The sequence below is a fragment of the Nematolebias whitei genome, chromosome 20, assembly GCF_014905685.2.
Source record: "Nematolebias whitei isolate Nwh7 chromosome 20, NemWhi1, whole genome shotgun sequence".
NCBI lineage: Eukaryota > Metazoa > Chordata > Actinopteri > Cyprinodontiformes > Rivulidae > Nematolebias > Nematolebias whitei.
The window spans coordinates 20,171,689-20,188,957 of record NC_056517.1 but is presented as its reverse complement, the minus strand read 5'-3'; the positions used below and the strand labels follow the sequence as shown (position 1 = coordinate 20,188,957).

The window sequence follows — 17,269 nt, the reverse complement described above, 5'->3', positions numbered from 1 at the left end:
TATATATATATATATATATATATATATATATATATTTATAATATATAATCAAAAAATAAAATGAAAGGCAGGTGATGAATAAATCTTATGACTTCTGCCCCTTTAGTCCCAGAATATATTCAAACAAAGTAATTTACAAAAAAACAAAGCTAAATAAAAACAACATCAACTCAAACAACAATTTGTATCGATGCACATTATATCTGGTCCTCTGGACATTCAAAAAAACCAAACAAAGCAAAACAACAAAAAAATATAGAAACGTTTCGTCTCTCATCCGAAAGACTTCCTCAGTCTGAGGTGCTGTATTCAGCTCAGTCTCTTAAATAGCACCTTCTCAGAGTGGATCAACCAGTTTTGCTGCTGACAACCAAAACCAGCTGATCACATGCTCAAGAAGGACCATCAACCTAACAATGGATCATTAGCACACTGATGTCTGTTTACTATTCACAGAGGGCTGAGTGAAATGTACTGGCTCTGTAAGGGCCAGTACATCTGTAATGTAAGGGCTCTGTGAATAGTAAACAGCCATCAGTATGCTAATGATCCATTGTTAGGCTGATGGTCCTTCTTGAGCATGTGATCAGCTGGTTTTGGTTGTCAGCAGCAAAACTGGTTGATCCACTCTGAGAAGGTGCTATTTAAGAGACTGAGCTGAATACAGCACCTCAGACTGAGGAAGTCTCTCGGATGAGAGACGAAACGTTTCTACATTTTTTTGTTGTTTTGCTTTGTTTTGTTTTTTTGAATGTCCAGAGGACCAGATTTAACTTTTTTTAAATTTTCTACCTGGATTATTGCTCATGCATCAGGATATGCACATTATACTTTACCAAATTCCTTCAGAAAACTAACTTTTAACATTTTCTTAAATATGTACATAGATCTGGCAGTTTTAACATCATCCTTCAGACCAGTCCTGTTCCCTGAATTATAGTTGACCGCTCCTTCAAACTGGTACGTTACCAACGCTTCACAAATATCTCTATCCCCTTAAGATAATAACCACTCTCTTTTAACAAAATTTACTTGGATATTTGAAGGTAGTATGTTTTTGTGAGCCATATACATTAACAATAAAATATTATAATCAACCAAGTCATATAATTTTAATATCTTCAGCTGATAAAACAATGTATTTGGTGGATGTCTATAATCTTTTCTAATGATAATTCTTACAGCTCTTTTCTGTAAAATAAAAATACGATTTGTAATTGTTTTACATGATTTACCCCAGACTTCAATACAGTAAATTAAGTGTGGGACAACTATTGCATTATATAACATAAACAGTGCTTTATCATTGAGTAACTCCCTTACTTTGTACAGTACTGCAATAGATTTAGCTATTTTTGTTCTTAAATGATTTATGTGAGGTTTTCATCAATGACGACACCCAGAAACTTGTTGTTACTGTTTAAAGTTGTGTGCTAACACATGCTATGCCAGTTAGCGCTGGCCAACCGTGTGCTGTTTCCATTAACGTCAGTCACTGGAATACACTTTGTACAGGAGTGGTCTCTGAAGACATCGACAGTCCTGATTTTGTCACGTTCATTTTCTCCTACTCTACAAAGTCCGGCAAAGACAGCGATGAAAAATTGGAGCGGTAAATAGAAGAATACTTACTTGAACTGAGGCTGTAATAAACCTGTGTTTAACAAAGTGATGCTTTCCTGCTGTAACTAATGATTGCTCTCTTCTGTGTGTCTCAGCTACAAGAGAAAAAGACGAAGGGATGAACCCCCCAGCAGATGTCCAAACAATGGACCATACTGCCCATCCTCATGAAAACTGCATTTAGGGCTCACCAATAAAGATATTATGTTCAGATTTAATGTTACTGAATGTGACATTTTCAAAATTTTGAGAAGTTGTCTCCCTGTTATGTCTCAGACTTTGAAACCTCTAATCTATCTATTAGATGACATTGTAATTGTGTGTGCAGCGTTAACAAACATTTGGGACTGTATAGTCCCCAGAAAATAAACTGTAAATATCTTGTTGAAGTATTCAAGAGTTAAGGATACATCAAAAAATATATATATTTCTTGTTTGTACATAAGTAATGTCATTAAAAAGTAACAATTAAAAAACATTTCTTTTTTTTTTTTTTAATTTGCACACAGTGATTTGAAGGAAAAAGTTTAAACTGAAACAGGAAAAGTTACAATAAATGATATGTGTCAAAGTGGATTATTTTTAGCTTCTTTCTTTTACACTGTCAGTAAATCTCAGGTAGAATATTACTTTGTATGAATAACTGTTCATCTATGTGGAGGACTGTGTACATCATTTGATAATTTCTGGCTGCACAAGTGTATCCTGCTGGGTCCACAGAACTGGACGCCACATGCTGTGAAGCTGAACTTGATAATAGTATTCATGGTTCTTCTTGAGATGTAACGAGCAGCAACTAGTCAACTTTTCAACATCATGTTGTAGTGAACTTAACCTGATGTCAAGACTAAGCCTAAGGTCAAAACCCTTGACCTTAAGAACCTTGTGGGACAGAAGCTGTCATTTCATTGATTTGAATCCAGAAATACAGGTTCACCCATCCTGAGACTCTCTTTCTTGATAATCAAGTGAAAGAACACTCTCTTTTTATTATCATTACTATTTTACAAATGTTGATAATCAAAGTGTCTTAGTTCAAACCATTTTAGATGTTGCAGTGAACTAATCAATTTTATTAACTGTGAAACAGTGTAATGATTTTTAATGCTTATGCAGAGTTAGAATTCATGTTAAGGTCTGTTACAGATTTTTATGCATTTTCTGATTTCTGTCTTTGAATGAGCAAGTGTGCGTTTTCCAAGGTCAGGAGTCGAAGCAGACATGTGTTGGAACAACTGTCTTTTTTACATCCTCTCAGACGTAGAGTTGGCACCTGTTTTCCAAACTCGCCAAAACAAAACTCTCTCTGTCTCTGAGAACAGTTTAACCTGTTCCATAACAATTCTTGCTTTTTCTGACTCCTAGTAACCTCTTACGTCACAAAACACACCCCTGTCTGGTCGGTACTGACCAATGGGAAGACTCCCAAATGAACCGGGAAAAGAGCTCTTTAAAAATGTCGGTACTTCCTGGTTCTCGCAGTTCTGATATGTCCTAGTGCTGTGCAGTTGCTGTGGGAGCCAGTTCTGGATTTGCCCAGTTCTCAGTTCTGTGAAGTTCTGTTGGGTCTGGCTGGGAGCCGGGAAGACCCTGACATGACCACAGAGCTCTTCCGAGTTTCATGGGATTATAACACTTTCCACTTGCTGAGGTGAGCTGGTGTCGGATGGAATCTCGTCACTACTTCGGACGAGTCACAGCCATCCTATGGAGACGCTGGACAGGTAGCGTTAACTGGACCTCCATATCTGCTGATTAATCTTCAGAAAGGTAATGAGTCAAGTTTCCTACCAAAGCGTACCGAGGGAAGCTGGGTTCTGATGGAGAGTGTCGGTTCTGGTGAACACTTCCCCTCACATACCATCTTTTACTCCCTTTTAAACTTCATTTCCATCTTTAAATTCTTCTCTCAAGTAGAAATCCTTCCAGACATTTTAGAAATGTCTGTGTAAAGTGCTCATCCACCGCCGTGTGGATAATTGATCACAATTGTACAGTTTTCATAAATGTCTGTGGTGAAGCAACGGAAAATCATGGCCGTATGGTTTTCCTGATTGATTGATTATGTTGTTATTTTCATATTTTGCCAAATTAATGTAAATGTTTGATGTTAAACTTTGATTCTGTAAATAAATGACCGCATTCATTTTGATGGGTCAAAGATAAATGACGTCTCACGTTTGCATTTCATTAAATTCAATGCACGTTTTATTCAGTCCAGAAAAATGAGGAATCTGTTTTAATTGATGAATATTTCGCCGCATCTGTTCATCTACAATGTAATAAAATGTATAAAATAATAACAAAATAAAAATAACGCGCACAGAGGCAGGTCTGACCGTTTTCAATGCGCATTTCTCAGTAAAACGAGTCCACATAATCTGTCACGGTTGTAACTTTCATTTTAATCAACAGCTCCTGGTAATAAATAAATAAAATATAAAACCTCAAATAAGCAACAAATAAACCTGGTCTTGTGTGGGGGTTTTCTTACAGTTTTGTGTTTTTGTTGTGTTTTTGTTGTTTTTTTGTGTGATTTTATTTATTTATTTTTTAATCGCCGAGCGAAAAATGTCTTTTTTTTTTAATACAACTTGTCATGTTCACTTTAGCCTGACAAATATCAGTCAGCCACCAAGACATCGAGTGTATTTATAGTTTTTAATACCAAGAAATTTATCAGAAGAGCTGTGAAGATGGACACCTCTGTGCGCCCTCTCGATAAAGTAGAACAGAATTTCGCACAAGACACCGGTTCTTTCTGCATTACGTCTGCACGCGCATCCGCCGTGTTGATAAATAATCCATCTATACAAACCCAGCTCCTCACCCGTGCGTACTCCCCCTGCTTCCTGCTTCTTCAGGTGGGTGAGAGTTTAGCACAACAACTCAAGAGAGGATATCGAAGAGCAGCTTAGCTACTGAGCAAAAAGAAAAACAATGGCTGTTATTTGGACATGGCTTGGATTTAAATTGTTAGATGAGCAACAGAAATATGTTTTCTGTAGACAATGCTGAAAACCATTCCCTACAAAAGGTCTGCACTACAAATATTTTTCACCATTTAAAACAGTGGAGTATGAGGCTTGCGTGAAGCTGCAGCTCTGACTAACTTCAGCCTCCTTCCCTCAGACAAACCACGGTAGAAAATTAATGTAGCCTTGCTGTGCCTTATGAGATGAACAGTGAGAGATAGCAAAACATTAATAAAGCAGCGGCTTATATCGCTAAAGAAACGGTCCACAGTTAAAGCATTAGCCATCTTTTTCCACAGTTGAGATTGAGACAGTGCAATTTCCAATTAGCAATTTGATAATCCACCGCTTTATTAATGTCACACTACCTATCTCATTGTTCCTCTCATAAGGCACAGCGCAGCTAAATTACTTTTGTACCATGGTTTGTCTCAGGGAAGGAGGCTGAAGTTAGTTGGAGCTGCAGCTGCGGTTCACACCCGCTTACTAATGTCGTGAAGGTGGTGCAGCTGAAGAGGATTATTATTTAATATCTGTAAATAAATGTCTAAAAAATTAATTATTTAATATATGTAAATAGTTAATTTTTTAGACATTTATTTTGTACAGTTACAACTGTTTGTTAACAAATGTGTCTGTGTGACAATTGGGACAAAGCTTTGACTCAGAAATATATTTATTTTTATTATTATATGGATATAAAAATATTGATATATATATATATATATATATATTGTATATCTCAATTCTTCTTAAAAATCGAGATATTAATTTTGGTCCATATCGCCCATCCCTAAGTGACATTTTCTTCCCTCACAGACTGCTAGGACTTTAATTCCATCTGTTTATCTTTTTTTGTACTTATTCCATTCTTTTTTTTCTCTCTCTCTCTCTCTCTCTCTCTTCTCAGTGATGGCCTTGGCTATGCAGATGTGCTGGTAAACCTGCTGCTGCATGTAAGAAAAAAAAAACAGACATCTTGATAAAATACCTATCTAAAGTCAGAAGGAAGAAAAAAGTACCAGCATAAACAAATGCCATCATGTACAGTGTGGAGGACCTGCTCATCTCTCATGGATACAAGCTACCCAAACATCCCACATCCTCCACCCCTACAGCATTCCCTACATCCTCGTCCTGTCAGCCGTCCTCATCTTCACCTCCATCCTACAGTAAATGCCATAAAATTCTGGAAAATAGGCCTGACTCAAAGACAGTAAATGGCTATGAAATGGGGCCTATCATGGCCTTGGGAAACAGCGGTGGAATGAGACAAGTCCAAGCAGTTGGTGGGGGCTGTCCCAATAACAACAATGAACCCAGGGATGGGAGCCAGCAAAAACAGGATGCAGAGAACCGGGGCCAAACTGACACCCATTCATTAGGAGAGTCACTGACCTCAGATAGTGGGTAAGAAAAGAAATGTGCTCTATGTCCAAACTGATGATCTATTGCTGTTTGTCCATCCTATTCTGGTGTAGCTTTTACACATTAATTAACAATTACTGGTTCTCACATGCTTTTATTTTGTTTTGTGACAATGCTTTTGAGAATTCTGCACCACACTTTAAAACAAACATCTAAACAAGGCTTTTGCCCTTTTCTGTTATTTTCTCTACTTCATTGTTGCCCAGTCTTTTCTTCACAGTATGTTTATGCAGTGGTTAATTTGAGCCGAATCCTGCCGGGACTAGATCTGGGAACTCCCTCATTTTCACCATGTGCATTCCGGCAACTGTTTGCTCAGATCCAGTAGCTCAAATCTCCACCCCTAAAAATCCAAAGTCATTGTGCATTTTTATTTTGATTATTTATTAAAAAAAACAACAAGAGGAGATGTTGTCAATGTCTCTGGAGTGGATGTTACTGCTACAGCAGGCGCAACAGCTCACGCACATGCTTCTGCCAGCAGAAACGCTGACTGCATGTCCTGCAGGGATGAAGTGTCTTCATCCACCTTCAGATGTGTCTCAGAAACCAAAGCAGCGCTAACGAAAATTTTAATGGCACAAACCAGCACAAACGTAGCACATTCATTGTATTTACTGGAATTTTTGATGTAAGTGGGCTATCAGCTTCACCTGCTCAGCTGTGCTTCCTGCAGACAGTGCACGTTTTACGCACAGGAGCATCTCCAGACAGCTCTGCAGAGAGCGCACAACAGCTAATGTGTTAGAACTCTTGAATAAATTTCAAAGATAATAAATTAAAAAAGCTTACAATAAAAAAAAATATGAGTGAAATGTTTGATGTGTATTATTCACATTGCATCATGTTTCAAAATTAGTCAAAATAACAGCGATCAAAATGTTGAAAAAACAATCCAACACAGACTCAAGGTAGATGTCATTAAGTTCTGCCTGTCCCCAAAACAATCGTGTTTATCTGAATTTGGCTCCCTTGGCTTGCCATGCAGGCCATCTTATCTGAATTTGACTGGAGGACATGTAATCTGATGCTCTGCCCCGCCCCCCTCCCAATGAGGAATTCCAACTGATCAACCAGAGGAAACCAGCTGAATAAACATGGTGCATCATTTCAGGACTCTTGGATTCCCATAGGCGTTGTCCTTGGCCATTCACAGACATCCCTCGAGAATGTTTACGGATCTCACTGGAGGGAGCGTCCTTAGACATCCCACTGCTCTCGTTGAAGGGGTCAAGTCCCCCCCACATTAAAAATAAGTTAATTTGGACCCCACCCCCCCCACACACACACACACACACACATTTTTACTATAAAACATTAGTTCAGGCGGCGCAGTTTCTTTCTTCGTGAACAAATCCATTCCACTTGATTAATAGGAGAATACTCAGGCCACTAAAACTCCACTCCAGGTTTTCCTGGTTACCTCCAACTCTAAACACAGCAGCCTGTTGCCACGGTCACAATATACTGTGGTCACAGAATATGGTGTAACACCTGCAGTGTTTCTGTGCGTCTGCTTCGGCAGAAAATGCGCACAGGTGGAGGAGATGGACCGACCTCTGTGTTATTCGCTCGCCAGTTTAGCGAGCTTTGTGCGGGCAGTTGTTGACCGGGGGGTTGATCATGAACATATATTCATGTTAGGAGGATGTTTGAGAAGAGCACTACATCTGTAGCATGTTAGCTTAGCAGTAAAACTGTGACGCTGTAAGACACTGCAGGTGTAAGAGACGCTGTGTGTTCAGGTGCATTAAAGTTAAAATGTCTTTAAAACCCCACACCTTATTGTCCTCAAGCTTTATGAGAAACATCATTTAGATGAGGAGTGTTGAACTCAAGTAAAAAAGTCCAGTGGTGATGTTTTTTATTTGTCTATAAACCCAAATAGTATCGACCTGACGTTCTGTATTAAAGTTAAAATTACTTTAAACCCACAGCTGAATTTACACAAACTTGGTGAGAAACATGTTTTAAATGTGTGGAAATAAAGGAAATCTAGGTGAAATGCTGCTTTTTTGAACACTAGTGAGTGAACACCTTTTTTTAAATGTACGTGCGCACACATGCACGCGCGCACACACACACCTACACACATCATTGTGCCCCCCCCCCCCCCACACACACACACACACACATTACAGATGCTTCTGACGCCCTTGCCCACCGCAGTCGGAAAGCCTGATATTTGTGTTCTGGCATCAATTGGTTTACAAATTAAGTCCTGTGTTTATGTCAGGAGAGGACACTATTCCTAGTAGAGCCACACATTTTATTGTAATCTTTAATGTTTCTTTTTTCAAAGCTGAACAAAAAATATTGTGATTAAAATGAAAAAATACTTGTTCAATAGTAATTAGAGAAATTGCATTTTTTAACAGAAATAAAGTGTAAATGCTGAATTCTGAATTACTTTGCTGAAAAAGCAAAGTACCGTATTTTCCGCCATATAAGTCACAGTTTTTTTCATAATTTACATGCCCTGCAACTTATAGGCTGAAGCGACATATTTATGGCCTTTTCCCATATTTGTAAACCAATTTTTGGCTGAGATATGGCCATTCATTCTGACTGAAAAAAAATTGAGCAGTACCACTTTCAGCCACTTGATGGCAGCAGAGTAGTAGTAGTAGCAGTATGACATGTTGTATCATACTTTATAATAGGTAAACGTGGCTATAATGACAAATTCAATAAAGTTCAAGACAAAAACAACTGGACTTTATTTATTATATTTTATTGTTTTTTTCTTGAACTTTTTTGAATTCACCATGTCATGGATGACTGAGTATCATCACCAGCTAAAAATGATACAATCTACAGTACTTGTCATCGTCTCTCCACCTTCATTCTGCTCGCTGCTTGGACCGATCGTCAAACCAGCTGCACAGCCCCGGCGAGATTCAGCTAATTTGACCATTAAAGTGCATTTATTAAGTAAACGTTAGACTGAGAAGACACACCTTTGCTATTATTTCGAGCAAACAAATAATTGTATAGGTGCTTTTCTTGTTAAATTTTGAAGGAACGAGCCACATTCCTCCTTTTTTCCTCCATCTGCATGCTCCCGGAGCACTGAGGCATCAAAACTATTTTTGAAATTCAGCTGATTTGACCACTAAAGTGCATTTATTAAGCAAACGTTAGACTGAGACACACGTTTACTATAAGTTCGAGCAAACAAATAATTGTTTTAGGCGTTTATCTTATTAAATTTACACAGCGATTTGTTGCGTGCACACCTTTACTTCCATGTATCGGCTTTTGAAATACAGCTGATTTAACCATCAAAGTGCAAACGTTAGACTGATACACACATTTACTATAATTTCGAGAAAACAAGTAAATGTTTTTAAGTGTTAATCTTGTTAAATTCTTGTTAAAGTCCTCCTGTGCATGCTCCCGCGGCCGCCATTTGGCAGCCCATCGTTTTTTGGCACAACACTGGCCCACATTTCTGGGTTCGGCCCACATTTCCGGTTTGTCAGTGGTGACTCGTATCAAACGCGACACGTCAGCGGTGACACATAATAGATGCGACATATACAGTGAAGCAACATATTTATGGATTTTCCCACTTTATTAGACAAATATGGACTGATACGACTTATAGGGCAGAGCGACGTGTACGGTGGAAAATACGGTAGGTAGCTTAAATGGATAGTAAAGGCAAACTGAAGAAAATAAAGTTAAAAACAAAACCAAATAAATGGACAAAACAGATGTTGATTTAATTTTTTTGTTAGTTAATGTCTTGAAAAGAATAAAAGCTTATTGAGCTGACCATTTTGATAGACACTCGCTGGCCACTTTATTACGTTCACTTGTTCAATTATGGAGGCAGATTGGTCCTAGGTGACATGAGACAAGGTGCAATTCACTATACTCGTATATACAGAATACAGGAAAGAGCTCAATGTCCCCCTACCTGGACATGGGTTACCAGGGCCTCCACCTTGTAACCAGGCCTGGGAGTGGGGCTTGTTATCGTACACCTGGTGAAAGAGCCTTTATCCATGGGGCCCGGTTGGGCTCTGCCCATATGAGTCACATGGGTTCACCTTCCCGTGGGTTCACTAACTGCAGTAGAGGCCATAGGAGTTGGGTGCATGGTGCTATGGTGCCACTGGCAGCAACCATAAGCAGAGGCCTTGGCACTCTGACCTTGCTTTACCAAAGCTGGCTCTTTGGACATCGAATGCCACTCCTCCACCTCTGGAAGAGGTGGAGGAGTTTTAGCTCTTTTTAAGAAAATTTGGAAATGCAGACTGCTTCTGACAGCAGCTTTTGAGACCTTTGAGCTGCTGCATTTTGAACTGGGCCGCTCCAACCCCATCCTGGTTGCTGCTCTTTACAGACCCCCCAAATCATCAACAGGCTTCATCAATGAACTGTCTGACTTTCTCACTGGAATACTGTTAAAATACGACCGTATGCTGATTCTAGAGGACTTCAATATACACGTCTGTTGCCCTGAGAAGCCTTTGGTGCAGGACTTTCTAAATCTGATCCACTCTCTAAACCTGGTGCAAAATGTTGTTGGCCCCACGCATCAGCAGGGGCACACTCTCGATATTGTTTTGTCTTATGGTGTATCTGTGTTAAATCTGGAAATTGGGGATGCTATCATATCCGATCACAAACCCATCTCATTTGAAATCTCTCTTGCTCGTGAGTCTAAATCCCCCACTCCACCTAGGACCTGTCGTGTATTTAACCCTTCAACCTCTGCTCGTTTTTCCTCTGCTTTTATCACCACTGCTGTTTCAACTCCTGAAACCTCTGCCTGTGTCAGTACTCATGAGCTGCTTAGTCACCACAATGAGACCTGCGCCAAGATCTTGGATCTGGTGGCCCCACTGAAAGTCAGGAAAGCAAGGAGAACCCAGTACCCGTGGATAAACGAGACCACCAGGGCAGCGAGACGTCTGTGCAGGAGAGCAGAGCGCAAATGGAAAAAGGACCAACTCCAGGTTTCTTTCATTTTGCTAAAAACCTGTTTAAAAAATTACCAAAACACCGTCAAATCAGAAAAAAACAAATACTTCTCCCAACTGATCAGTGAAAATAAAAACAACCCCCGCACCCTTTTCACAGCAGTAAATTCCATTCTTAATGGCCCTTTGTCTGAATGCATGGACGCCTCTGTGGACGTCTGTAACGACTTCACAAGATTCTTTGTTGGTAAGGTAGAGCTGATCAGATCTTCCATCCCCCGCTCCTCAGTTGACCCATCGGTTTCTGTCCCATGTTCAGCCACTTTCAGGAATTTCAATCCAATCACACTCCCATTGTTAAACAAAGTTGTTGGTCACATGAAACCCTCAGGCTCCCCTGCTGATCCAATCTCTCCCTCACTGTTCAAACAGGTTCTACCAGCGATTGGGCCCGCTGTTCTTAATATTCTTAACAGTAGCTTTGCTACAAGCGTGGTTCCACAGGCCTTTAAAAATGCAGTAGTCACTCCTTTAATCAAGAAACCTGGACTTGACCCCTCAGTGCACTCAAATTACAGACCAATCTCAAAGCTTCCCTTCCTGTCCAAAATCCTAGAAAAAATAGTTTTTACTCAGTTGAATCAATTTTTAACTGAGAACAAAATCTTTGAGGTCTTTCAGTCTGGTTTTAAGCAACTCCACAGCACAGAAACAGCTTTGGTTAGGGTTTGCAATGACATTTTAACTTCAAACGATTCTGGTCACTATGTGGTACTTGTACTCCTTGATCTTACTGCTGCTTTTGACACCGTCGACCACAGTATCCTCATCTCACGGCTCGAACACTGGGTTGGGATTACAGGAGCTGCTTTAGACTGGTTCCGTTCTTACCTCTCTGACAGGACTTTTTGTGTCAAGGTTGGTGAAAGTCTGTCCACTTCGGTCCCTCTTTCCTGCGGGGTCCCACAGGGCTCGATCCTTGGACCCCTTCTCTTCTCGCTCTATCTGCTCCCACTGGGATCCATCTTAAGAAAACATGCCATCTCATTCCATTGCTATGCCGATGACTGCCAGATCTACCTGCCACTGAAACCAGCCAGTACTCGTTCCATCCACCCTCTCCTCAAATGTCTAGATGACATTAAGGCATGGATGACTTCAAATTTTCTCAGTTTTAACGACCAGAAAACTGAAGTCATCGTCTTTAGTCCTAGCTCAGCTGCCTCCTCAGATCCTGCAAACCTGGACTCACTTCAGCCCTATCTCAAGCACACTGTTAGAAATCTCGGGGTGGTTTTTGACTCGGATTTTAAGTTTGACAAACAGATCAGTTCAGTTCTGCAGAAAAGTTTTTTCCAACTGCGGCAGGTAGCTAAGCTCAAGCCAGTGTTATCCAGACCCAACCTTGAAACATTAGTCCATGCCTTCATCACAACCCGCCTGGACTATTGTAACTCACTTTATGCTGGGGTCAGTCAGGCGTCCATTTCACGTCTCCAGCTCGTCCAAAATGCAGCTGCTCGGCTTTTAACTGGTACACGTAGGTCTGAGCACATCACACCTGTTCTGTCCTCCCTTCACTGGCTTCCTGTGCGATCCAGAATCGACTTCAAGATTCTCCTCCTGACATATAAGTGCCTAAATGGCCTCGCACCCCTCTACCTCTCCGAGCTCCTGGAACCATATGTTCCGTCTCGGGCCCTGAGATCATCAGACCAGCTTCTTTTGGTCGTTCCAAAATCACGCCTGAAGCTCCGAGGGGATCGAGCTTTTTCAGTCAGAGGTCCCAACCTGTGGAACAACCTGCCCCTCAACATCAGGCAGGCCTCCTCCCTCCTGATGTTCAAATCCCTCCTTAAAACGCACCTGTTTGCTCTGGCGTTTAATACGGTGTGAGTTAGTTTATTTTGTTTCTGTGTACCTCATTTTAAATTCTGTTGTTTTATGATTGACGTTTATTTTTACTGCTTGTTTTTCCTTAGTGTGATCATTAGTGTGTGTTATTGCTCCAGTAATTTTAATTCTGTATGATGTTTTTGTTTTGCTGCCTATGTTTTGCTACATTTCTGTTAAGCACTTTGATAACAGTTTATCTGTTTTAAATTGTGCTCTACAAATAAAGATGACTTGACTTGACTTGACTCTCTGGTGGCAAGGAAGCCTGAGCTTGTGTGTGAGGTTGAGAGGTACGGACTAATGTACAGTAGTTGGGCTCACACTGATGCACTATGTGGGAACTGGTAAGTGTGAGGATCTTAATGTGATTCAATTCAATTCAGTTTATTTATATAGTGCCAAATCACAACAAAGTTGTCTCTGGGCACTTTACTGAAACATTCACATACATAAAAGCCAATTAGTAAAGTTTTCTATCAAAGGAGGCCAGCAGACAAGTTGAATCTTGGCTTCATTGCAGTCTTCCATCCTGAGCAAGCACAGTGGCAACAGTGGAAAGGAAAAACTCCCTTTTAAAAGGAAGAATCCTCGAGCAGAACCAGGATCAGGACAAGCGGCCATCTGCTTTGACTGGCTGGTTTGAGAGGACAGGAAGGAGAGACAGATGAATACAGAATGGTAGGTCCAGATATAGGTCCAGGTGTACCTGAAAGACAAAAAAACACATGTTAAGGATAGAAAAAATAATTACAAATACAAAACAGGTTGAGCAGAGTAAGTAACGACAGTAGCAAAGTGAAAAGTGTGGTCTGTTTGTCCTCCAGCAGTCTAAGCCTATAGCAGCATAACTAACGGACAGCTCAGGAAAACCAAGCCGACCCTAACTATAGGATTTAGCAAAAAGAAAGGTCTTAAGCCTAGTTTTAAAACTGGATAATGTGTCAGCCTCACGGACAGAGATTGAAAGTTGGTTCCACAAGAAAGGAGCCTGATAACTGAAGGATCTGCCTCCCATTCTGTTTTTTTAAATTCTAGGAACCACAAGTAGACCTGCAGCCTGAGAGCGAAGTGCTCTGTTAGGAAAATATGGAACAATACGATCTGTAATATAAGATGGAGCTAAGTTGTTGAGAGCTTTGTAGGTTAGAAGTAAGATTTTGAAATCTGTTCTGGATTTGACAGGGATCCAATGGAGAGAAACTAAAACTGGAGAGTCTGAGCATGCATCAGGATAAAACTGGAGAGATATTTTCTCTCCTACTAACTCGGGTTAAGACTCTGGCAGCAGCATTTTGGATCAACTGAACACGTTTTAAAGAAGTGTTTGGACACCCAGATAATAAACCATTGCAATAGTCCAGTCTAGATGTGACAAATGCATGAACCAGTTTTTCTGCATCATTTTTAGATAAGATGTTTCTAATGTTAGTGATTTTACGCAGGTTCTGGTAATGTTTTTAATGTGGGAGATAAAAGACATGTCCTGATCAAAAATAACACTAAGATTTTTAACATTAGAGCTGGAGCCAGATTAATGCCGTCTAAGGAGGGAGAAAGACTGAAAAATTCATTCCTAAGGTGCTCAGGTCCAAAAACCAAAACCTCAGTCTTGTCTGTGTTCAAAAGGAGAAAATTAAGGGTCATCCAGGTTTTTATGTATTTTTTAAGACATGCTTGTAGTCTAAGTAGCTGATTGGATTCAATGGGTTTAATGGACAAATACAATTGTGTGTCATCAGCATAACAATGAAAATTTATCCCATGCTGTTTAATAATTTTACCTAATGGAAGCATATATAAAGTAAAGCATATTTGCCCAAGCACTGAGCCTTGAGGAACTCCATGACTAACTTTGGTGTATGAAGAAGATTCATTATTTACATTTACAAACTGGAATCTATCAAATAGATATGATTTAAACGATTTTAGAGCTGTTCCTGTAATCACATTATCATATTCAAGTCTCTATAGTAAAATATTGTGATCAACTGTATCAAATGCAGCACTGAGGTCCAACAGGACCAGTATAGACACAAGTTCATTGTCTGAGGCCATGAGAATATCATTATTGACTTTTACTAGTGCTGTTTCTGTACTATAATGAGCTCTAAACCCTGAATGAAACTCTTCAAAACAGATTATTTCTTTGTAGATGTTCACGCAACTGACCTGCAACTGTTTTCACCAGAATTTTTTAGATGAAAGTTAGGTTAGATATAGGTCTATAGTTGGCCAGAATTTCTGAATCAAGGTCAGACTTGTCAAACTGGTTGAAAACAACAAAGTCCATGCTCAATAATCCAGGTATCCATTTTTCAGTCAGGTCATCTGGATAGTTTCTTTTTTTTTTTGTGCTGAAACATTTCGCCTTTGGTCCGGAAGGCTTCATCAGTCAAGGAAACACACAACAAAACTCCAAAAAAGTTCAATCTGGTCCTCTGGACATTCAAAAAAAACAAAAAACAAAACTAAGCAAAAAAATATGGTTCAACTGGGTTCCGGGTTCAACTGTCCCCCTCTTACAATGCTGTGATTGCTAGTATCACTCAGCCCTCTGTGAACAGTAAACAGCCATCAATGTGCTAATGATCCATTGTTAGGCTAATGGTCCTTCTTGAGCATGTGATCAGCTGGTTTTGGTTGTCAGCAACAAACTGGTTGATCCACTCTGAGAAGGTGCTATTTAAGAGACTGAGCTGAAAACAGCACCTCAGACTGAGGAAGTCTCTTGGATGAGAGATAAAACGTTTTTATATTTTTTTTTTTTTTTTTTTTTTTAATGTCCAGAGGACCAGATTGAACTTTTTTGGATTTTTCTACTTGGATTATTGAGCATGCATCAGGATATTTTGAATCACTTTGGCCAGGATTGCCTCAAACTAGTAAGAGTTTGAGAAAACAGCAAGGAAGAGGGCAGACTACAGGAACCACTTGCGATTCAACCTCAGATGTCGACAAAGTGGCATTATTCCCAAGAGCCTGGAACTAAAATCATCGGTCAGCGGGCACCGGGCAAGCAAGATCCTTCAGAAGGCACAGACCCAGCTGCTGAATGAACGTGTGAGACAGACCAATTTTACTATTGAGGCCTTGAAGGCCAAAGAAGATTACATTAAACAGAAACTAACTATGTGTCTAGATCAGACCACACTTCAGCAAGTGTTGGACTGTACAGATCAGGCACGCTTAGCACAGCATGTCAAGTCCAAGACTCGACAACAAAATAAGTTTAACTTACTAATAACTCATCAACACCATCACTATTCCAATAACAACACATTCAGTGTAGGACAACGCTCCAGTAGTCAATTACATGCCAGGGAGACAGAAAAGTGGGGGAAGAATTTATCTGACAGACAGCTCACCCAGCCGGAGACAGAGATTCCTGCCAGGGGACTGAACTTTGCGGTTGCAACAAGTAGAATTCCTCTGGTGGAGATGATCACAGCCACAGAATCAGCCATCCGCAACAACAAAATGAAAGAGGGTGAAGCAGAACAGCTCAGAATCAAAGTTTCATCCTGCCTCAGCAATGCCAAACCACCACCTTCCAACATCAATAGAGAGGAGAGGGATGCACTCACCACTCTTAGCAAGGACAAAAACATAATCATTCTCCCAGCAGACAAAGGAAGGTGCATAGTGATTTTGAACCAGAAAGACTATCATGAGAAATTATGACACTCCTTAGTGACTTAACCACTTATGAACCTCTGAAAAGAGATCCAGGAAGTGGTTACAAGAAGAAGTTAATAGATTGCCTGAAAAATTTGGAGTAGCACAAGGCTATTGACCGTATTCTGTACAACAGACTGTACCCAGGGGAGGCCACACCTAGTCTGTATGGTTTACCTAAAATCCACAAACAAGGTGTACCTTTAAGACCTATTGTTAGCATGATTAACTCTGTCACTTACAATGTTTCCAAATATCTGGCGTCTGTACTCATCCCTTTAGTTGGCAGCTCAGAACACCACATAAAGAACACCATGGACTTTGTGGACAAGGTGAGGGATGTCATCATGGAGACTGATGAAACAATGGTCTCTTTTGATGTTACATCACTCTTTATGTGCATTCCTGTTGATGATGCAGTAGAGGTGGTCCGTTTAAGATTAAAATCAGACACCACTCTGAGCAGCAGGATCACGCTTTCCACAGAACAACTGTGTCAACTCTTGAAACTGTGACTACAGTCAACCTACTTCACATATGGGGAGCAATATTATAGGCAGAAACATGGGTGTGCTATGGGGTCTCCAGTTTCTCCTATTGTTGCCAACCTGTACATGGAGGAGGTAGAAAAGAGAGCCTTGACGTCCTTTTCAGGGACACCACCAAGTCATTGGTTCAGGTATGTTGACGACACCTGGGTTAAAATTAAATCTCAGGAAGTCCAACATTTTACTGACC

At 40.2% G+C, this 17,269-nt stretch overlaps 1 protein-coding gene across 1 annotated transcript in view; it reads left to right on the top strand.

Moving 5' to 3' along the window:
* The window catches only part of jcada (junctional cadherin 5 associated a), a 235,211-nt gene that overhangs the window by 170,785 nt on the left and 47,157 nt on the right, over positions 1-17,269 (top strand). Inside the window, exon 2 of the mRNA XM_037694435.1 lies at positions 5,509-6,008. Coding sequence (XP_037550363.1) covers positions 5,641-6,008 — 368 coding nt within the window. The 5' untranslated portion in view covers positions 5,509-5,640. The remainder of the gene's footprint in view (positions 1-5,508; positions 6,009-17,269) is intronic.